This window comes from Coenobita brevimanus, chromosome 80 (genome assembly GCF_032717465.1).
Source record: "Coenobita brevimanus isolate Jiangsu-jjx chromosome 80, ASM3271746v2, whole genome shotgun sequence".
Classification (NCBI taxonomy): Eukaryota; Metazoa; Arthropoda; class Malacostraca; order Decapoda; family Coenobitidae; genus Coenobita; species Coenobita brevimanus.
Window position 1 is genome coordinate 41,134,092 of NC_137033.1, and position 24,456 is coordinate 41,158,547.

The 24,456-nt window shown below is 41.0% G+C and overlaps 1 protein-coding gene across 1 annotated transcript in view; it reads left to right on the plus strand.

Annotated features, from left to right (window-relative positions):
• The window catches only part of LOC145409344 (uncharacterized), a 155,542-nt gene that overhangs the window by 46,750 nt on the left and 84,336 nt on the right, over positions 1-24,456 (plus strand). The window contains exon 10 of the mRNA XM_080279814.1: positions 5,629-5,761. Coding sequence (XP_080135940.1) covers positions 5,629-5,761 — 133 coding nt within the window. The remainder of the gene's footprint in view (positions 1-5,628; positions 5,762-24,456) is intronic.

Genomic DNA, 24,456 nt, shown 5'->3' on the forward strand with positions numbered 1-24,456 from the left:
TGTACTCATAATCTTATATTACTAATTATTTACATTTCTATTTACCTTTTTTTATTGTATTTTCAATATTTACACTACTATTTTACTTACACTATGTCATTCACTGTCACTTGTAGTAACTTATAAAACTATATTACACTGTTCCATCATATTTACATCCATTGCTTTCACTTGCTATTGACACATTATTTACACATTATTTACATTTTCCACTTGCACTTTTAGAACTACTTCAGGCTATGGTAATCAAAGAAGCAGGTAACGCAGAGGGGAACCTGCACTCACCGCACTACCAAGAGGTGCGTTTGTGCTCAGGTGTGCGTCTGGTGGTATGTGCACACACCTGACACCTGCGGATCACAGCCTTCCTCTTGGTTGTGGCAGGCATTTACACCAGTCTGTGCCGATCCATGTACACCCTCTGCTCAAGTCTGTCAGGAAGTCTTACAGCATGGAGCCTTGGAGTTGCTGCTGTCACCCTACCATATCTCTCAAGCAGCTGCTGAACACAAGTCCTGGCGAACAACCTCAGGGAGAAGGACTTGGGTGGCTTTACCTTCATCTTGTACAGGATGAAGGCGTTCAGCATCGTCATGTCAATGAGATGCAGAAAAACTTTCCTGTACCATCTAGTATTCTTCCTGAGGCAGTCGATCTCTCCAATCATCATGTTGGACTTGTCCACCAGCCGCATGTTGATATTATAGTCGATGACAGCATCAGGTTTCCTCACAGGTTCGCCTGTCCTACGGTCGACCTTCCCACTGTCTTTCAGTTCCCCCTTGTGTACGGTGGTGAGCATGTGCACGACCCTCTTGTCATGCCACCGTATTGCCAGCATCTTCTCAGACTTGCGTAGGTGCACATCTCGCTGCGAGTTTCCTGCCTCTGGGAATTTGGGAAAGTGGGCACGATTGCTCTTCACAGTGCCACAGGAGCCGATACTGTGCTCTGAAATATAATAAGCAAGTTTTGGTGCTGTATAGTGGTTGTCAGTATACAGCACATGATTCCCACCAAAATACCTTTCAAGGAGCACTTTCACTACACAGCCTGAGAAGCCAAGGGGGTGTGTTTTGTCCAATTCGACAGTGCTGGCTGAATAGATGACGCAGTCAAGGATGTACCCCGTCATACAGTCACACATTACAAAGAACTTGATTCCAAAGTGATGGCGTTTGCTTGGAATGTACTGTACAAACCTAAGACGTCCTCTGAACAAAACCAAGGATTCGTCAATGACAACTCTCTGAAATGGGTGGAGGAATGACATAAACTTATCCTTCGTTCTGTTCAGAATCTCCCGGATCTTCCAGTGTGGTTCAGTTTGGGAAGGTACATCGTTGTTGGCGAAGTGCAGGTTTCCCATGATGTTCCGGAAGCGATCTCTGGCCATGTACTTATTGAAGGTGGGTAAGGGTAGTAAGGGGTCCATTGACCAGTATTCTTCCAATTCATGCTTCTTTGAATGTGGCATGAGAAGCATGAGGGTGAAGAACACATACAGCTCCTGCACTCCCAGCATGGTCCACTGTTGCATCTTGGCTGCACCTGCACCACTTGCAGCACGTTGTGATTCGTCCTGTTTGTCTCATCACATATGTGCTGCATGACTTCGTCATTGAGGAAGGCCAAAAAGAAGTCCACACACTTAGCATCCTCGTCAAAAGTGAAGGCAGGCTGTATTCCTGAGGAACTCTCATCGAAATGGAGATGTTTAGGGACGAAATCGGAGCCTTCCGTCCATATGAAGGCGTTCAGGATTCCCTGTTGTGGAGGTGTAGGGTGGGTGAGGGAGGAGGGTGGCTGTGAGGCAGACTGGGCTGTTTCAAGGTCACTCTCATTGACCGTAGGTTCCTGTGTACCACTAGCAGCCCTTACTCTACTTGCTACTCTACTTTTACGAGTCAGGGATTTACCTCGTCCCCAGTGGCCTGCCTTCACTGTAGGTGCTGGTGGGGACTCCAACGACAAAGACTCAGGAGAAAATTCTGCTGAAGATGAGGAAGAAATTAGTGAAGTGGGGTTGGGGGAGTGGGGAGGTGATTCACCTTGGGACTCATAACGGGCTGGGTCGCGCGGGACCATTGTTCCTGGGCTAATCTGCTGCCTTTTCACTCCCTTCCCAAATTCCTTCCCTTGCTGCACTAAGGGCTCCTTTCTCTTGGAATTACGGATAACCTGGGACACTGAAGTACTCATACTAGGAGTTTCTGTAACGATTTCCTCCCCAGGCTCATCACACGATACACCTGAAGGATCAAAGTCACTATCCATCATTATCATAGATAATTCTGCCAGTTCACGTTCCACTGCTGAGTCACTAAGTCCTTTACTGCTTCCCACATGAGTTTTTCTAGGGGTAGAGGTCACAGGGCCCTTTGCAATGGGCGCAGAAGCAGCGGAAATGGCGGGACGCGAGTGCAACATGGCTTCACCTCAGAGGACAACAAGGAACTGATTCCCGCGGCGTATATGGGAAGGCAAGGGTTGACAAGGTCAATAGGATGACAGCTGCTAATTTACATGCTATGAAATTATTTGTAGGAAATCTCGACAATACATAAAAAAATAGGTAGTTCCAGGTGAATGTAAGTATCACTTATGTTTCTCCCTTCCTTTCATATACAGTAATCCCTCCACTATCCGACGTAATAGAGCCAAAGGCATGTCTGGAAAGTGGTCCTGTCCGGATAGTGGGCACCAGCCTCCTGGACTTGTACTTATGGACCCTAACTCAGAAAAACACCTATACAACTCCCTCTGGACATGCATAGCACCTATTTAAGACCCAAATCACCAATAAGGGACATAAAAGACTGGAATAAATCCAAAAGAACCATAAAATGAGGTTTTTGAGGTAGGTTTATACAATATTAAACATTCTGGGTACTTACAAAGCCCTGGCTCCTGGACTGGTAGTTATGGACCCTAACCTAGCCTAACTCAGAAAAACACCTCCCTACTGCACATGCATAGCACCTAAGACACTACATATTCACACCAATAAGGGACATAAAAGAGTGAAATGAGGTGTTTGAGGTAAGTACAGTACAGTATGGAAAATACAGTACAGTACAGTATGAAACATTCTGCCTACTTACAGCAAGTCCATGGCCATCTCGATGAATAACCGCCTCCTCTCAGACTCTGACAGTAAGAAAGATTTCCTGAAGCACTTGCAGTAAACTGTTCATGAAGTCTTGCACTTAACTTAGTCATTCGCGCTCAGAAGTCCATTCTCTTCACACTGCGCACTCTTGTCTTACTTATGCTCCATTGTAACTTAATAAGTGTTGCACTCTGCACTTTAAGTCTTTCCACTCATAAAACCAATTTCAGAACAAATCACACAAGTTTATTTACGTTAAATTTAGTCCAAAAATTGTTTGTCTTTTCACTCAAATTTCTAATTTCTTAACAATACTGTATGGATTGTTTTTCTTTCACTGCACAACACTAAATTCCCGTGTGGTCTAGTGGAGAACATCTTCCCGTTTAATCACTGTCAGAGTCTGAGAGTATCGCTGGGAGGTGACCTAGGGGTGCGTCGCTGGGTCGTGGTGATGGCGTACCCACTGCAGGCGACTCAGAAGATAGACGCAAACTCACGTCGAGCGGTGACTCCACCGTGGCTGATGTGCTGGGCTGTGGCTGGGAGCATGAGGGCCTGTCTTGGGGAGGCAACGGAGTGGAGCCAGGGCTGGGCACAGCGGGGGTCACGGGCCCGAAAAAGCTGTCAAACGTTGATTGACGCATGGAACGACGATATATATATGTTGTGCATGTGGATGCGATAGGAAGCGTTAGGAGAAACACAGTGAGGTGGTTTGGCCATGTGGAGAAGATGGAGAGTGAAAGACTGAGGAGGAGAGTGTATGTGAGTGAGATGGAGGGGGAGAGAGGGAGGGGAAGGCAAAGGATGAGATGGAGAGATGGAGTGGAGGGGTATACGAGAGAGAGGTGTGTGAATTAGGAACAGGGCAGTGAAATGGCGGGGGACAGGTTGATGTGGAGGTGATTTGTTTGTGGCCATCCCGTATGGGATTAAGGCGTCTGGCAAAATATATATATATATATATATATATATATATATATATATATACATACAGTATATATATACATATCTATCTATCTATCTATCTATCTCTCTAATATAGATAGATAGATAGATAGATAGATATATAGATAGAGAGATAGATAGATAGATAGATATGTATATACATACTGTATGTATATATATATATATATATATATATATATATATATATATATATATATATATATAATATATATATATATATATATATATATATATATATATATCTATATATATATATATATATATATATATATATATATATATATATATATATATATTATGCAGGCTGTCCCGGGAGGACAGGGCAAAACTTTGAGAAACGAGAGATGAAGGAACCCCCCCCCCCCAAAAAAAAGCATTTCTTTCTTACATTGTCGACATGGGTCAAATCTCAGTTTTTACGGAGCTAAAGTTACTAACGAACTTATGTGTGGGTTATCAGTAGGACCATTTTCTCCCATGTCATCAGTAATTCAAATTCCGAAACCGTAAAGATTTAGGCACATGTTTATATAGAATTTTTTGCTATAGAATTTTTTTATATGAATACCCCCATTTATCATATTGCAAAATCGTCCCGATACCATATATATATATATATATATATATATATATGTGTGTGTGTGTGTGTGTGTGTGTGTGTGTGTGATTTGCTCACGTGATTTTTTCACCCCATAATCAGGGAGACGTGGCAGCTTCACCAGAAAAAATTGTGGTTTCTCCTACTACAACAGTTTGGTAACCATCACATTGTTTCAGCTGTACACCATCTTTGTGTGTAGCACTACCAGCTACGTAAATATTATAAGCAGGATATATTATGTAATGACTAACGGCTGCAGTGCTATGACTTTGAATAAGCCTGCATTGCCTGAGAGCAACAAGGAAAGTGTATTTCATTCAGTATTTTCGTGCCCAACTTCATCTCACTGGGTTCAGGCTTATTCACGTCTCGGAAGTTGAATGGTTTATCAAGTGCTGTTTCAGCCATTACAGCAGTGGCAGCGGTTTGAGGTAGGTTCACACTTTCTACTCATGATATAATACAATAAGCTGTGAAACTGCTAGGTTAATAGCAATGATTAGAGTTCAAGATCCTGCTCGTGCCCCAGACAGACAACCTTGTCACTGCGTGAAATCTTTCAAGCTGTGTACAAAAGTAGGTAGCAGAGAATGTGTGGACTGAAGTGTAATCCCATTCATGGTGCAGCCGATGACTCTTGTCGAATATCAGAAACTCTCAGAATTGTTGGCCGTTGTTTGGTTATCAAAGTGCCTGCTCGTTTGGCATCATTATTATAACAAACCCATGACAGCGATGTAATTGATCTGTGCGTCTCTTATTTGAACTTCGAGTTTAATACATTGAAGCTCCTCTGGCCTATAGTCGGATGAAGATAAGTTATATGTTTGTAGAAAAGTCGGTAAATGTTATTTTTCTTTTTTCTAATTCATGAAGCGACTGCAGAATATCTGCTTATTAAGGATTTGTGAGAAGTAGGTAACACATGTCCATTTGTTTGCAGTTCTGGGTGAGCTACGTGCCGTGCGAGAGTCAGCTGCTCAACGCTGTGCAGTTGACAATAGAACAGATTGACCTCATCAAGCGACTTATCGACCAATATCCACAACATCTTAAGCTTGTCACCTCGGCTGTTGGTAAGATCACTTTTGATTTAAAAGTTTTGGCTAATTTGGCGCTACTAATTAATATAAGCAATATATAATGTGAGAAAGAAAATGCAATGTTATTTACTTAGCACTCACAGGCTTGTGATTCATTCTCAGTTGAATACATTCGTCTGACTAACTTCAGCCGGCTACTGGTTTTGCCTTACTACCGTGCTGGAGACGGTGTTACCAGATTTAATGTTTAGCCCTTATGATTTATTTTCAGCTGCATAAAATTGTCTGATTTTAGCTGGAATAGTATACTGTAACTGTGCTTCATGACCTGTTTCTGTATGTGTGCATGTAGCGTGAGGGAATTATGCGCTTGATCTGATTTTTGTCTACCTGCCATGCTGTCTGCGTGCTAGCAGGATAAAGAAAAGAATATTGCACCAGATTTGGATTAATGAATGAGGACCATCAGAGGAACAGGTGATTAAATTTGAAAGGAATGTGTGCTAGGTCCTAGTACACGTGCAAAAGCAACTCAGTCTTGAGAACAAAACTATGGAGACTGGCTGATGACCGTGAATCAATTAAGTGATTCTGTTTCGAGACCAATTGGTCGAACATAGAGATCGTTGGATAAGATCAAAGATGTGGTCTACTAATTCAGTGATACTGAATCGATTTGGACCAAATTTCGCGCAAGGTTTTGGGGTCCCCCAGGGATAAAGTGATTCTATTTTGAGAAAAGTAGGCCGAAAATCAAGTCACAAGGCAAGGTCAACTTAAGCACTTTTGATTCAAACTGGACCAAAGGAGTACGTGTTAGGCAAGGATGAGGAAATTCAAGTTTACTACGGTCAATCTTCCAAAAGTCAGTATCACAGGGTGAGGTCAAAGATTTGGCCTTATACCACTTGTAGGGCGCTAAGTGTTCCCTCTAGTTGATAAATAATTATTGTTTCAAAATATCCTCAGCTTTGGGAAGAATTCCTCAATGCCAACACGAAGTATGAGTGATGTACTATTGGCAAAAGAATGATCTTTTCAATAGGTGGTGTAAGACAATAAAATTGAGTAAAAAAGTATAGGAAAATTGCCTTTGCCTGAACGGAATGTTTATAGCTCTACTCACCACGAAAGTAGAAGTTTAATACTTAGCAGGTTCGTCACGGGAATACGAACATTCAAACGATTTCTACTGTGTTGAAAGAACTGCATTCAGTTTGAGAACAATGTAACCAAATATAAAGTGACAGAGAGCGAACCCACCAAGGTTTAATGTAGTTATATTAATGATTATGTCACCCTGGCCCAGGAATAATGAGTGGACGTAATTTTGTTTGTTTCAAGCACCGTTTTTTAAAACGTAATGAATGTAGTCATGATTTAATGTTATCAACGAATTTTACAAGCGAAACCACAAAGCTACAGGCAGTATAATTTGTGACTGTCTTATAACGGTTCAGAGTGGTAAATGGAAATTGGTGAAATGTACTAGGTTTTAGATATAAACTGAATTATGAGTTTCTGTTGCACTTGTTCGGCGGTGCCCATTGTGAATATCAGCGGTATGGCATGGGTCCTCCCGTATGGCTCAGACTGTGGTTTGAATCATGGTATGGTCTCTCACTTATGAGTCTGATTGTGGTTTGAAACACTAAAGAAGCAATGTTTATGATGCATTTGTACAAAATATTACAACCGCGTTTTGGGCTGGACAAAACTCGCCAAGAAATGTGCGATAATTAGTAACAATTTAATTTTGATGACTATTCAAGACACAAAATAATATATATATATATATATATATATATATATATATATATATATATATATATATATATATATATATATATATATATATATATATATATATATATAATACTCTGTTCACACAGTTTTTTAAATACCGGGTAGTTTTCTCGCAGCACTGAAGTCAATATTTTGTAAAATTATTACAAAACCATTGTTATTATTATTGAGAAGAGGTATTAAATATTTTGCCCTGAGTAATCATTTTCAAACGAATTATTCCCGATAAATATAAATGACGAGATCAACTTTCTCATACTCATGTAAATTCCTCACCGACACCTTTGTGTGGGCATTTCCCATCCAGGCATATCAGCTTAGCAGATATATCAGCTGAATGGTATTTCTGATATGTGACGTCCATTAGTCTAAAGATCATATTTTGACCGAGTTCACACTAACTTTCACTATTCTGCTGCAAATAAATAGTGAGAACATTGCTTAATGTTTTAAAGTTAGTGTTATTAATAAATGAAGTGCCTGTTGATTAAGGAACCTGAAAAGTTCATCTGGACAGCGCATGACTGACTCTAACAACACTGGTTACCTGGTGCTACAGGGCACAAGCTCAATTTGGAAAAGCAAATACACAGACTCTGGCGGGCAAAATTAGAAAATGAGAGGAGGTCGTAACTTCCCCCAAAGAGCACTTCCCTTCCCTGAGCTCCTTCACAACTCCATTTCCTCTCTTCCTTCTTCATTATTTTCTTCATTCCCCGTCCCTCTTCACTGCTTGCTCTTTTTCCGTTTTGAATATATTATAACCCAATTTTCGCATCAATCAATCTCTTTCTTTCCTCTGTATTCTCATATTTTTATGCTTTTCTCTTCTTATATTTGTTCTACACAGGTTCTTCATCAAGCATTAACTAACCTTCCTCTTCCCTTCTTCCTCTCTCCTTTTCTCCTTTTCATGGTTTTATAACTGTATTCGCCTAGAACTCCATATTCTCCCCCACCCCTTCTCACCTTACCCTTTCTCTCCTCACACACATTTCACCTTTTCCCACCCCATGCTCCTTGTCCTCACCCCAAGCATGTTACTTGCCTCGCTTTACAATTTACCTTCCCCATCATAGACTCTGCCTTCAGGCAGATCTCTGATTTCTCCTGGAACGATTATTGTTTCCAAGACCGGGAATCATATTACTGTGTCCTGTGCAATACAGAAGTTTTTCTCTCAGGGACAGATGCAAACATTCCCCTTTCTTACCCTCGGACTAATGCCAGAATACCTTGGATTAACCATGCTTGTTTTAATGCTGTCCAGTAAAAAAAATAATGTCTTTCCAAAGTTATCAGCTTCTACTGACCCTTGAGTCATGTGGACTCTGTTTCTGCCCAGAAGCCTGTTAGTATGCTTTTCGTCCTGCTGAAATCAGCTATATCCATTCTAAATGCACACTTTTTATTCAGTAGAAACTTCTTCTTACTTCAGTATCACCTTCAAGATATTTTCAATTCTTTATCTTTCTCTCCTCCACTCAAATGGATTTTATATAAATACCTCTTCTGATAAAGTTCAACGTTTTACTGAGTTCGGTCTCCCCTTGACTCTGGAGGGTCCCGGTGTTGTTCTTGGTTCTTCTTCACCTTTGGTCTTCCTCATGACTGTGACTTAAAAAAAAAAAAAAAAAAAAAAGAAAAAGAAAACGTTACTCACTGCACTCTCTGGCCTCTGTACAGAGTTTTGACCATGCTCTTTTCGATATTTCGGTTAAACATTTGCTAGTTAGTAATGCATCTCTCATACCCTTAAATGAGACTGGACAAAAAATCTACTGTTTGTAAATTTTATGACTGTTATCCTTAAATCTTTGCTTTCATCACGAGCTTAACCCGCCCCGTCCCGGAGACGTGAATTCACGTCCTCACATGATGTGCACTCATATCCCGGAGACGTGAATTCACGTCCTCACATGATGTGCACTCATATCCCGGAGACGTAAATTAACGCGGCAACAATGCAAGGTCCCTAATTTGCACAATTTTCAATTTTCGCGAGTGATTTCGCGAGTGATTTTTGGGACGTATACACGGGACACCTTCCTCTATTCCTCTACGAGATGCCAAGCAGGGACAGTGCCTTACACTGCATAACCTCTCCCCCCCCCTGCACACCATTGTCTCGGCAATTTACCTGTTACCAGTGACCTGGCCAATAAAGACATTCAGGGCCAGAGTGATTCCCCAATCGATGACAATGTGGAGGACAAAGCTTACATAGCATTAGAGGAAGAAACAGTCAGAAAAGATGATCAGGTAATGTGGGAAAAAAAGGTCATGAATGGTGATGAGTTAGTGAGTGAAACAATGATTATAATGCCTATATTACTGTTTGAAAACCAATACACTCTTGTACTACATATAAATTCGTACCAAGTAAATAAATAAATACTGTTTATGAGTGGATAAAATAGTTACTCTCCCATAGAACTCGTTTTCTTTGGTGCCAGCCTGTTAGAAAACCCAGTCAGGTAAGGAGGTACTCATACCTGGATCGAGTATTTTAAACCTCAGGTGAGCGATTTCTCTATGAATTTTCGATGTTTCTCACCAAAAGCGAATGTTTGAGCCTAAAAAAAAAGGTCCAAAAATGTCGGGACTGGGGCATACCACTGCCCAGAAAACGTCAGGATGGGGCGGGTTAAACACGAATCGTTCTGTAGCTGTTGTATGAGAGTGCCACTGTACTCATACCAGTAAATGCTTTTGTAAGCCCCCGGCGGCCGGGCAAGTGCCATGTTATCACAATTTCCCTCTTATGTAAAATTATTGGAGGAATCTCAGATACTTAATTGCTAGAGCTGATGCCAAAAACACTGTTACGACGGAAGATATTTTTAAAATTTGATTTAGTAATTAAGGCGTACTCAGATTTGTGCCTAATAGTCTCTTGGAAAACCTGAGATTTCAAGAGGTTCTTACGCTTCCATGGGTGTGCTTTTAGTGGATAACAAAATTTATTGAATGAATGTATCACACGCAGAGAGAATTTCAACTCTACTTCATATAAGAGTAAAGTTATTAGCTTCAGTTGAACGTGAAGGTCAGGTTGGGCCAGACTGCTCATTTCCAAACTTAACTGAGAGTAAACATCGCTTGCTTGCTTCGCTCACTTGCTCATAATTACAATAGGCTGTGGTGTCTTCTAGGATTCTGTTCTTCATTAACCCACATTCTTAAATTTATCCATCATCTTCTGAGCATATCCAACTCTGTTCACATACTAATGACTCCATTTGCTTTTCCATTTATTTCTCAAAGTAAACAACACACTATTATCAGTCGTCTCAACAGTCACTGGATGAGTCTATGCCACACTGGGATCTAAATTTTTCTGCTACTTCAAAAGAAGCATTTCTGTTACTAACACTTTAACCAGCCGCGTCCCTGCAGATTTTTCACCAATGACCCCCCCAATCCCGGCAGATTATTGAAAAGTTTTTTTTTTGGGCTAAAACCTCCACTTTTTATGAGAAACATCGAATATTCAGAGAGAAAGTGCTCAGTTGAGTTTAGAAATATGGTAGGAGTAAGAGTACCTTTACCTTGTTACCGTGTTCTCTCAGGTCAGGCTCGAGAGAAAACGTTTTCTATGGGAGGGGTTGCTATTTCAAACCATTCATAACTGGTTAGATATTTATTTATTTGGTACGAATTTATATGTAGTACAAGAGTATATTGATTTTCAGACAATAATATAGGCGTTGTTCACTCACTAAAAACATCAACATATGGCACCTTCTTTTACGACGTTGTTCACTCACCAAAACATCAATATATGGCACCTTTTACAACGTTACCACCTCATCACTTCTGCTTGTTTCTTGCTCTGGCTTATTTCTTCGTTTGTCTTCCACCTCAGGAATCACTTTCGCCTTGAATTTCGTTATTGGAGAGACCTTGGTGAGACATGTCTTTACTGGCCAGGTCACTGCTAACAGGTGAGTTGCCGAGAAAATGGCGTGGGGGGGGTCAGGTGGGGCCAGGCATTATCCCCACGTGGCGTTGGGTAGAGAAAGGTCTCCCACATATGCCTACCAAAAATCACCAGTGAAACTTGAAAAATGTGCAAATGACGAACCTCGCAATTGCAAAACATATGGATACATCGTCGGGTGTCACCGTGACAAAACGTGGTGACGTATCCATATAGCGTCGGGACGCCTCGGGTTAAAAGTTGAATTCCTCATTCCTTCCTGTACTCTAGTTAATATCTTTCACATAGCTACTCACTTATTGTCAGTAACAAACAACTCGGCTCTTCATCATCGCTTAGTATATGCTATGGCTACAATTTTCGTGATTTGTATCCAAATTATTCTGAATTTTATCTATCAGTCTATTGCCAGATGCCTTAATCGCGTAAGGGGTGGCCACAAACAAATCACCTCCATGTCACCTGATTCTTCGCCATTTCACTGTCCAGCTTCCATCTCACACCCCGCTCTCTCATTTACCTCTCCACTCCATTCCTCCATCTCATCCTTGGCCTCCCCATCTCTCTCACCCCCCCACCTCAATCACATACACTCTCATCGTTAGTCTCTAGCTCTTCATCTTCTCCACATGGCCAAGCCACCATAATGTATTTCTCCTACCGCTCTCTGTCACATCCACATTAAAATCACAATGCTCCTTCACTTCCTCATTTGTCAGTCTGTCTCTTCATGTAACTCTACATGCTCCTCTCAGATAACTCATTTCCAATGCTCTCATTCTTGTCTTGTGTCCTTTCAGCAAGGTCCAAGCTTCACTTCCATACAGTCCAGTTTTCAAATGGCTAATTTTTGGCTAAGCATGATTTGGCGTCATTATGAACTTTTTTTGTTGAAACACCTCCTGTGACCATCCCTGAGTCATAATCAGCCGGGTGCCAGCTTGGTACCCTTGAGGATTTTTTTTTAGAGCCAAAAAACAAAATGGCCACCACCAAATATCGATAGATCTAGTTTTTCGCCAATATCTGCACTTTTAAGCAACTTAGAAACACAAACTTGGTGTTTACTAATAGGTTTTCATGGTCAAGGAATCCAATTATGATAATAAAAAGCTTGTATATATAACAGGTCATCAACAATTTCTATTTGGCCTACCCTAATGTATGAAAATACATGTACTGGTTTTTGCCAATATACTAACTTCTAATATACATGATAAAGTAGTTGTCATCTATTTTTTTTTTTAATTATGGAATCTCTAATGATATGAAAAATTTCTATGCATATAACCCTTTAAGATTTTCAGGATGGTCACCACAAATAATTGTTATTTTCCCTAGATTGCAGAATTTGTGGTTAACATTTTGAATAACATTTTAAATAATGGTAATGGTGTTTTTATATGAATTAGGTTAACACTTCTTTCTATATTACAGGTGATAGTCAGATACATTGAGTCATGGCTTCTTCAGACGACAACATCTGCTTTTTCAACTGCTCTAATGTTTCCAGAAAACTGATAACTGCCAGTCGAACAAGAATAGAAACAATCATACGAAGTAGCAAACGTAGGGGTGATAGGCTTCATGAACAACTAACTCATTCTCAAAGTATTCTGTGTCACAAAATCTGTGTATCCACTTATACCTCTGAGCATCATATCAAGCGACATGAAAAACTGTCCAAGGAAGCAGCTCCTCCACCAAAAAACACACGCCGATATGAAACCACTGAATTCATTTTCAAAAAACATTGTCTATTCTGTGGTAAAGACTGTGAAAAGATGACTTGGAAGCTGATGCTGTTCATGTTCGAATCCAAGGGGCAGTCTCTGATTTACACGCTGCAGACGCCCAGTATCATCTTGATTGCTATAAAGGTTTCATGTCACCAAGAGCTATACAAGCATCGATTAAAAAAGCCTCAACCTCTTCAAACGTGGACAAAGCCTTCTTGAAAGTTATAGAAGAAATGGAAAGAGATAAGAGTCACCTTTGGAATTCTGTGGAACTCCTTGCACTATATAATTCTCTTGGTGGTGATAAGCTGTCCAGGTGTAATCTTGTGGAATATGTGACCAAGCATTTTAAACCGCAACTCATAAAGATGTCCGGGAATGGGTACGCTAGTCTACTAGTCTTCAAGGGACATGCACCAAACTTTCTAAGGGCAGTTGAGGACACAGATGAAGTATCTACTGAGATAAAGCACATTGCCAATTGTATCTTGAAAGAAACCAAACAACTGAAAAAGTCTGACAGTATATATTCAACTCGAATTTCTAAAGACATTGCAAGAGAAACAGTAAGTCCAACCTTAGCTAACCTTTTGGAAGCCATTTCGCCAAAATTCATTGAAGGAAACCAAACTCTTCTCATTGGCAACATTGTCACAGGCTGTGTCACCAACGGAGCATCAAGCCTACAGATAGCTCTAGGAGTGTTACTTAGGGAGAAATATCTGATAGAGCAATGTTACTCCTTTGGTATTTGCGCATCATATGATGAAGTGCTCCGCTTTAAGGCATCAGCTGCTTGTGCTGCCTCCAACGAAGCAGAGCAGACAGGCTTGCTGAAGAGTGAAAATGGTCTAATTCAAACAGTACCAGACAACTATGATGCCAACGTGTCTTTCCCTAATGGAATTCGCTCAACACATGCTCTTGCTCTTCTTTTGACACAGATGAAAGACGAAAGAAGACCAGAACTTGAAGAGCCCCCAGTTATCAGACGCATCTCCAAAGGGGAAATAAAGGATAAAGTTGTACAACCAGTAAGTTTTCACTGGTTTAATGGCCCAAAGAAACCTGAAATGCCAGAGTCCTTTACCACTCGTACAGTACTACCACTGAAAGTACTTGCATCCCAGATAGTGTCTCTCTCCAAGGCACATGATATAGACCACCAATTCTTGTTAAAAGTATCAGACAACACTACCTCCACCCCTGAGTACAATGGCTTCAATGTTATGCTTGCACAAAATCAGGGACAATCTGCCAAGCCCGCCACGACCGTTATATACACACCACTGATTGATATGACACCTGCTGATCCAGATACAATTTTGTCTGCCATACTAGAAGCTCAAAGACTCACAAACAGAATGGGACAAACAATCATTGTGTTCACAAATGACCAACATCTATATCGAATTGCTGTGAATGTTATGTGGGTCCACCCTGGGTTGTTCCCAAACTTTGTGCCACGACTGGGAGGGATGCATTTCCTAATGAGTTTCATCAGTGCTGTGGGAACTCTTATGGGCAGTACAGGACTGACTGAAATCATGCAAACAACCTTTGGTGGTGTCCCAAAGATGCTCAGTGGCAAAAAGTTCCCGCAAAACATGTGAGCATTGCGCTTGGTGGTTGAGGAAATTCTACGATCAGTTGTGGTAACAAGCAATGACTACGACCATTTTATGTCCATCCTCAATGCCAGGGAAACCCAGAGTAGAATAGCAAAGCTGTGGGTTGATAACTTGATAAAACCAGTATTCCTGATGATGGTGTTCGTTAGGGCTGAGCAGGAAGCTGACTGGCCTCTCCATCTGTGGGCAGTTGCAGAGATGCTTCCCTACTTCTTCGCTGCTAATCATCCCAATTATGCCAGGTATGTTGGAATGTACACAACATTAGAGTGTTTCCTTTTAGCAAAGATAAGGTAGGAATAGTATCATCATGTTTTGTACTGAAAATAAGTTTGTAAATTGTATTAATCACCTTCTGCTAACAATATTAATAATATTTATTTTCTCCATCTTCAGATATGGTCTGTACTATCTTCGATCAATGGAACGTCTGCCAGAAGATCTTCTCAATGATTTCCTGAAGGGTAAACACGTTATGCGTCACAACCAAGGCATTTGGAATGGCATCTGGAGTGACATGTTCATAGCGTCAACTTTCATGAGATATGGCCATAAGTCTGGTGACTCACTGGACTCACTCTCAAGCCGTCAGCTGTTGCTAATGGGCTCTGAGCTTGCATATATGCAGCCAGCTACGGGGTGATCTAGCAGCAATGAAAGGAGTAGATAAAACCAAAACTGTCACAACCCACAAGGAAGAGGACCCAGGTAGGATTGCTAGTGACACATCTGATCGACAGAAGCTCCAAAATGCTCTTCAAAATTACATCGATCCTCTTGCAGTAGAGACTCACCCCTCTGGTCTTTTGAACATTGTTACAGGACTTCTTACTACAGGCAAGGGAAATGTTGATGACCCTGTCAAGATTGGAAAACAACAAATGCTGAATTTGAATGTGGATGGCCAAAAAGCTTCCATCACACATTACCAATGAAGGTGATCACAATGTCTACAACCAAAATGAACATCAAAGTAGATGACAAGCCTGTCTATGATAGTGAACTGATCTACACCCGAGTCATGTGTCTTCAACAGTACAGATATATTGATATCAAGGATGTCATCTCTCACGAGTTGTCCCCTGTCCCAGCATCTTTGTTTGATGAGAGTGGTATGATGCGCTCTCAGTCAAAGGCCATCCTGAAAACGAAACTCCAAGTTGAGCAGTCAAGTCGGATACAAGGTGTACCAGATGCTGTCATCATCGATGGATGTGCTGTGTTATGGACAGTACACTGGCCCACAAATGGCACAGTTGAGGATTACCTGAACAACTTTGTGGGTAGCATCAAGTACCACCTAGAACGTTGTGATGTTTACCTCATTTTTGACAGATACATCAAAACTAGCACAAAGCAAATGACAAGATCCAATCGGTCAAGTAAAGATGCAAGTCGAAAACATCAGCTCAGTCTACACACAAAACTTCAAGCCCAAAAAGTAGTTCACAATGTAACCTACAATAAAGTCCAACTAATTGATTTGATTTGTGACTACCTAATCACCCACACTATGAGCAACCAGAACAAACTGGTCATCACTGGAAAAAATCCCACACCTGTACAAGTATGGAAGAATTTAACTTTCCAGAGACAAGATCTGAAAACACACCATGAAGAAGCTGATGTCATCATTCATCACTTGGTTCGAATTGCCTCAGGTGCCAGTGATAACTCACACTTCAAAGTGATCTGTGATGATACAGACGTCTTTATCCTACTGGTTTATTTCTACCTTGAGGCGAAGATAGAAGTGAATGTCAGTATGGAGAGCCCATGTGCTGGAAGAACAACAGTTGACATTCGCCAAACAGCACAAAAACACCAAAGCATTGCCAAATAACTGCCTGGGGTGCATGCCCTAACGGGTTGCGACATTGTCTCGTATCTTTTCGGTATTGGAAAAGCCACAGCTTTGAGAGTCCTCCTTAGTGGACATCAGCTCAACTTGATTGGTCAGATAGGAGCAGATGAAACAGACCTGTTATCTGAAGTGTCTGCATTCACCGCTGCTTGTTATGGCTCCAAACATGAAGGTGATATGGGTGTTCACCGTTATCAGGTGTGGAAAGCTAAAATTGCAAATGCAAAGATTACATCTGCTCCAAAACTCAATTCATTGCCTCCATGGCAAAATGCCTTTGTTCAGCATGTACGGCGAGCTCAAATGCAAGTCATTGTGTGGAAATCAGCTGCAGATTCCGACCCTCCAGTTTTAGATCCCACACAGTATGGATGGTATGAAAGTGAAGACAGAACATCATTTCTTCCAACCACACTTCCACCTAATGTATCTCCTGTCCCTACCAACATTCTGCAGCTGATTAAATGTGGATGCTCCACCAACCGTCCATGTTCCTCTGGGTGTCGTGGCTGTGTGGTATCCCAGATGTCATGTTCAGTGTTTTGTTGTTGTAATGCTGGCTTAGAGTGTTGCAATGAACATACTAGAGCGGTATCTGCTCAGGAAGATGAATATGATCATGATGATGTTGATGATAATTATGATTGAACAAGTTATGAAACACTGTCAAGGATATCTGAATTTCCTAGAGAAAATGCTTATTTAGTTTATTATTAGAAATGTCACAATTACAGTACTATCCTGTTCCTATTCAAAGATAAAAGAAAAAATTTTTCCAAGTGACTTAGAAACAAACATATAACAAAAGTCAGATTTAGTGATGTTTAGTGGCAGTGATTTTGTAATCTAAATTGATAGTTATATTCTACGAATTTTTCATGCAATTATTAGATTTAGAGACCCTAAAACCTTTATAGTGAACATTAAGATTGCTTTCCTCTGTGGTTTAGAAATGAGAATGTTAGTAGTCTAGAGGAAGTGTATAGTAAAACGAGAAGGCTACTTTCAAATATTGGGGGCGGCCATATATAAAATCTGATGACCTGTTATATATACAAGCTTTTTATTATCATAATTGGATTCCTTGACCATGAAAACCTTTTAGTAGACACCAAGTTTGTGCTTCTAAGTTGCTTAGAAGTGCAGATATTGGCGAAAAACTAGATTTATCGATATTTGGTGGTGGGCATTTTGTTTTTTGGCTCTAAAAAAAATTCCTTAAGGGTACCAAGCTGGCACCAGGCTGATCATGACTCAGAGATGGTCACAGAAGGTGTTTCAACAAAAAAAGTTCATAATGACGCCAAAGCATGCTTTTTCAGACTTCTGCTGGAATAATATGTTAGAGTGTCATGTTGCTGTCATGCAGTCAGTGACATTTTTACTTCAGTGCTCACTTCCCTGTTTCATATCACTGCTTTCAAAGAACCAGCAACATTTCTTCCTTGTTGTACTCTTTCAAGCACTTCACCCTCTAAATTTCCATCCTTACTCATCACACTATTTTTTTTTTTTCATGTGTCCGACTCTGGGCATTGGTTTCACAGCCTGCTCTCATGGCCCACTATTCCTTCTACATACCATGCACTTCAACATGTCACCATTTCGGCATTAACACCCACCGTCCATACTGAATACATGCAATAGTAGGAATAATCTAAACTTGCAGCTAAGGTGGGGCACGAAGCTCTGTGCAGTGGTGCCACGTTTTCCATAGCGCGATGCCACCCCCCCCCCTCTCTCTTTCTCCTGGGGGAAAAATAATGGGAGAAATGGAGTTCCCCCGAGCTAAGCCCTGTATTGGACTATATAGCCCCGCTAGGGTTACAGGAACGAGCTACCACTCCCGGCATGGCAGCCCGGGCGAGGCTCGAACTCGCAATCCCCCGATTACGAGTCCGGCGCGCTACCACTGTCCTACCGCGCCCCCCTCCTCTCTCCTGGGGGAGATGTGCGTCACCCTGGGGAATTTTTTCTTTTATGAGTGACTTTCACTTCTTTTTTTTTATTATATCTAATTATATTTAAAAATATTAATTATTGTTTTGCATATATCGCCAGATGACCTCGCTGGTGCGGCGCCATGATTTTTCATTCAATCACTCTCTCCCTCCTTCCTTCCCTCCCTTCCTCCATCCCTCAACACCTCCTCTGGCCTGCCTTCTTCCCCTCCCCTTCTCTCTCTCTCTCTCTCTCTCTCTCTCTCTCTCTCTCTCTCTCTCATCTATGGTGTTTTAGGATACATTATGGTTATTTTCTTTAACATTATATTGTACATATTGTAAATTTGACTTTATTTTCACACCACCCAGGAGGTAAGGACACAAAGAAAAGTGACACGATGGTGGCTCTGGCTGGGTTAGTCTGGGTCTGTGTGAGTGTTGCCGCTCACGAAGGTTTAATGTATTATTTTTTCTTTTACTAAGAAATTGGCATATTTTTACTTATACTCCTGCACATTATCTTATAATCACAATTGTGACAATAGTACCCACCCCAGAAATACGGTAAAAGCCAATAAAAGTGACTACTTTTTTTTTTTAGCTATACTGTAAAATATTTATGCCACGTTTCTGTATTGCCGTATAAATATTTCATGCATAATAAGTTTACTGTTCTTTCATATATTATAATACACACGTTAACATTGTATTCATATGTGTTTATCGTATTTGTGATGCCTTTTACATATATAACAGCCGTTTCACATCGCAGGTTTGGGAAACATAGCACCACTGTACAGAGGGTCGTGCCCCACCCTAGCCGCAAGTTTAGATTTGTCCTACCATAGGGCTGTCTCATACAGGACTGGTGTATTGGTACTAACGGGGATATTTTTACGACATGTCGGCGGGTCTTCTGGTAGATCGGTAAAGTCTGCTTTTTAATTAAATCTAAATCCTTAAACTGTTCCCTACCCCAGCGAGGATTTGAACCTGGGCCCGGTAGGACTGCAGGTCTTCTCTCTACCGATTGAGCCACCGCACTTACATTTTCCATTTCCTCATCACCCAACCTCACTGTACATTCAATGAATTGATTTCTCTCAAAGACCATAACTTTACTCTGCCCTACATTCAACTTTAGATTCCCTTTCTTACAAACTCGTCCAAACTCATTCATCAAGCGAGGTAGTTCCCCTTCGTTGTCACTTAACAATACAGTATCATCTACAAACAGCAGTACAGGGAGTTTCAAAACGTTGCCCGCTCATTACAGCTGCTCCAGCATCCATGACCTACCTTGTATCTCTTTTATAACCCCATCCATATACAGACTGAACAACCATGGAGACATGACATCCCTGTTTCAATCTACATTCAAATAGAAAAATTCTCTCAGTTCAATATCCGCACGCATTGCAGCCTTAGTCCCCTCATACATACTCTTCACGGCATTCAGCAACTTCCTATTTACTCCATATATTCTAAATTTTTTCCACATTCCATGTCTATCCACCCTGTCACATGCTTTCTTCAGATTTATGAAGGGCTCATACAACTTCTTTCCCTTCTCTAGAAACTTTTCCAGTAAAGACCTAAGAATGAATATCTGATCAACGCAACCTCTTCCCATCCTAAAACCTCCATGTTCTTCACCGACTAATTTTTCTGTTATTCCCATAAATCTGTCAGTGAGTATACTTCCATACACCTTTCCTATTACACTAAGAATACAAATGCCTCTATGACTACCACACACTTCGGTTTCCCCTTTTCCTGTGTACAAGGGAATAATTATAACCGACTTCCAATCCTCCGGAACTACATTCCTCCCAGGCCTATCTGCACAGCTTCCATATCCATTCTACTACTATCTCTCTCCCATGCTTCAGCATTTCACTGCACACTCCATCAATTCCTGGAGCTTTCCTCATTTTGACTTTCTTCATTGCTTGCACTAGTTCTACCCTTCTGATTTTCTTTCTCTCTTCTCACCTCCCTCCTTCTCCTAGCAGTTCCCCAGCCACTTATTCTCGCATCACTTTCATTCTCTATGTTTAACAGTTCCTTAAGGTGTTCCCTCCATCTGCTCACTTTTTCTCTCATCTCCCATAGCAATCTGCCATTTTTATCTTTCACTCCCCGACTATCTTCATTATCACCCTGTCTTACTCGTTTTACCTCTTTCCCAGACATTTTCTTACATTCCTCCACTTTACACTGAAATTCCTTCCAAATTCCTCATTCACTCTCTTCTTACTCTTTCTTACTAATCTTTTCATATCTTTCTTCCTCTCTACATATACCTCTCTCTTCCGTCTCTCAGCGTCCTCCATGTCCCTGCTTCCCATCCACTCATTATATGCTTTCTTCTTTTGTTCTCTTCATTTCACCATGCTGTTCCTTGCATCCCCTTTCGTCTTTTCTTCACCACACACACCACCTTACATGCTGCGTAGATTTCATCTGTGAATATCTTGCACACACACCTCCCCCCCCCTGCTCCTTTATTTACCCAATCGCTCCTCCACCTCTCTCTTATATTCTGCCTTTCTTCCATTCTCTTGCAACCTTTCTACGCTTTTTATATGGACTACGCGTTTCTGTCCTTCCCTCCTATTCCTTCATTGCATTTGAACCTTGGCATTCGCCACCGTCACATGGTCTCAGAAAGTCCACTCCCCCAACCTCTGAATGCTCTTGCATCCATTACACACCTTCTCATTCTGTCATGCACACACACATATAATCATTGCCTTTCGTTCATTCAGTTCACCACCCACCCTTCTCATCACTCGCCACATATACCTGTACATGTGAATCGTTCTGTGTCTAAGAAGGATATTGGCTATCACCAACCCCCTCTCCGCACAAATGTCCGCTAGAGCACTGCCATTTTCATCCATCACCAACTACTCCATCCGCTCACCAACTACTCCATCCACTCTCACATTCCCTACTTTTCCATTCATATCTCCAGTCAAAAACTCTCTCTAATTCCTTTCAAAGTTTTCCATGTCTTTGGAAAAGACAAAGATTTTGCAAGATCTCAGCCGTTTGTTTTCTTTTTTCATTTAAAAGAAAATCGCTTTAGCAAAGTCACACTGTACTGTATATACATGATCTACAGTAAATGGGAACGTTCTATGTAACTGCCGCCACATGCGTGTTTCTACTGGATTATTTCAGAACTTTTGTCAGTAATTAATATGAGAACATTGATAACGTGACTGCAAGTAAGGGATATATTCGCTTGATATCAATAATTCTTGTTGTTTGGATCAGGATGCTGACCTCGCTCTGGAAGTGTGGATGAAGCATGCCTGCTCCTGCATATCATACAGCCTTCATTTGTTTTTCCCAGTAATACATCTCAAACATCAAAACCTTTGCGAAGAAAGACAAGGGAGGTGCTGAATCAGATGAGAAACTATTACTGTACCATGCTTACGTCATTACAGCACCGCTATCATAACACTCCATAAGGACAAAAAGTAAATAACGATAAGCAACACTCATAATGAATGACTGTTCGGTTGACGAATAAAATGAAATGATAAAGCACTTAAGAAATGTCGACAAAGATACTGTAAATACTAGACTGACAAATGGCGCAGTAACTGTAAATGAATACAGTGAGAAGATAAAACGAACCATTCTTGAATTATGTAGAATTATTATTATTTTTTTTTAATGCAAGGAAGAAATAACCGAAGGATAGAAAGCCCGGAAGATTGTTTCGTCCAGGAAAAAATAAAAACGAGATAACAGAGCGCAAAATTCAAGATCCGTTCAGTTCGAGATGCCTGGTCACTATGCGTGTAAAAGACTAGGGGTCATAGGCAATATGAAACACAAACAGAGGAAAACAGTTCCCAAGTTAACTTCTTGCATGCATGAAGGGCTGGGAGTAACGGTTAATTAATGCGTTAGAGAGCTGGACAGAAAAGGAATGAGAGTCTCCTGCTAGGCTGGTGCTACACCTCCGCTGTAGTAGTGGATGAATGCAAACAGATAGTTCCGAGGAGCAGTGACCATTGAAGTAGCAAAAGAAAAGAAATAAGGATGCAATAGTTCAGTGAAGAGACAGAGGCTGAAGGAAGCCATTAACAAAAGAGGAGTTAATGATACGAAAAGCCTTTTACTCCACCTTGTTGAGAAAAGCAACATGTGGGGAGCCACCCCATACATGGGAGTTGTACTAACACAGGGGCGAATAAAACTCCTCTATAAAGTCAACAACTGTGCAGAGGAAAAGAAGGCATGAAGATCGGCTTAGCACACCTAATCTCCTGGAAGCAGATTTTGCAAGAGAAGTACAATAATATGATCTTTTGAAGATAAATCCCGAGAGAATGAAACCCTAAGTATATTCGTAGATGATCCAGGATTGAGATGGATGTTGTTTAAGATTAAAGGATACTACTGTGGAAGGGTCGAAAGATATAAGAACTGAGTTTTTCATGCATTAAAAAAACAAAATTTTCCTTTACCCCGGTGAGAGATATAAGCCAAGCCAAGGCGGACAGTAAGTGTGCCATAGCCTCATCCCTTGTTTGCTGAAGTAACTACAGAGATAGGCCCTACGAGAATCTGATGTCAAGGTGAAAGATAGAGTTATCAGCATATGAGTGAATAGGGTTAGATGTACAGCTTAAAAGGTCGCTGATGAACAGATGGAAGAGGGATGGTGATAGGTTAGGGCCCTAAGGAGCACCACAATTGAGGAACACCACAATTGATAGCTCTAGGTGAAGAATAGTGTCCGTCTACAACAGCAGAAAGGAAACCAGAGATAAGGCACAAATAAATGGGTAGAAATCGTAGGAGAGTATTTTGGAAAGTTAAGATTATTGCCAGACTCTACTGAATGCGTTTGAGATGTCAAGTGCAATACTAAAGCTTTCGCCAAAGTCCCGAGAAGGATGACCAGGAGTCTGAAAGGAAGGTGAGAAGGTTGCTAGTGAAGTGTTCCTGGCAAAACCTTTACTGATGATTGGAAAGAAGGTTGTGGAAAGGAAGATGGTACAATTTTCTTTTAAGAAATACTGAAAGAAAAAACGTTACAAATACAGGACGTTAAGGCAATTGCAAGATAGAGGGCTGAGAATGGTTACCCGTCTTTACGACAGGCCGAATGAGATCAAACTACCAACAAGAAGGCAAGTTTACAAGTTGATAGACAAAGACAATAGAGTTTGCCTAGGCGGGGTGTAAGGACAGAAGCACAGTTCTTGAGGACAACAGGAGAGACCCTGTCAGGTCCATATGCCTTTTTTCTTATTGAAACCAGTGAAGGCAGAGAGCTTCATCTGAAAGCATTTTAATATCAGCCATGAGAAGCCAAGCGGGGAAAGTTATGGAGGAACAGCACTGAAGTCGCCTAAGGTTGACTCGGAGGAGAAAGTCTAAATGAAGAGTTCTGCTTTACCATTTGTAGAAACAGTTATAGTCATTAGAGTGGAAAAAGAAATGGGAGGATGGTGAAGTAAAATTATCAGAAAAGTTTTTGGCAAGGTACCAGAAGGAGCAGGAAGAATTTGAGTTGGAGAGACCAGAGCATGTAGTACATATGAATTTATTATTAACAGAATGAAGAAATAACTTTGCGTGTTGCCGGGCAGTCACGAAAGGGATGAGATTCAAGGGTGGGATGGTTCCAGTATGTTTTTGTAGGCTTCTCTTTGTGCACAGCATTAGAACAAATGTAAGTAAGCCAAGCTTCTTTTGCATTATTCACAGGATAAGAGAAAGGAATGTATCCTTCCATGCTCGAGTCAATAACGTCCATAATGCATGAGG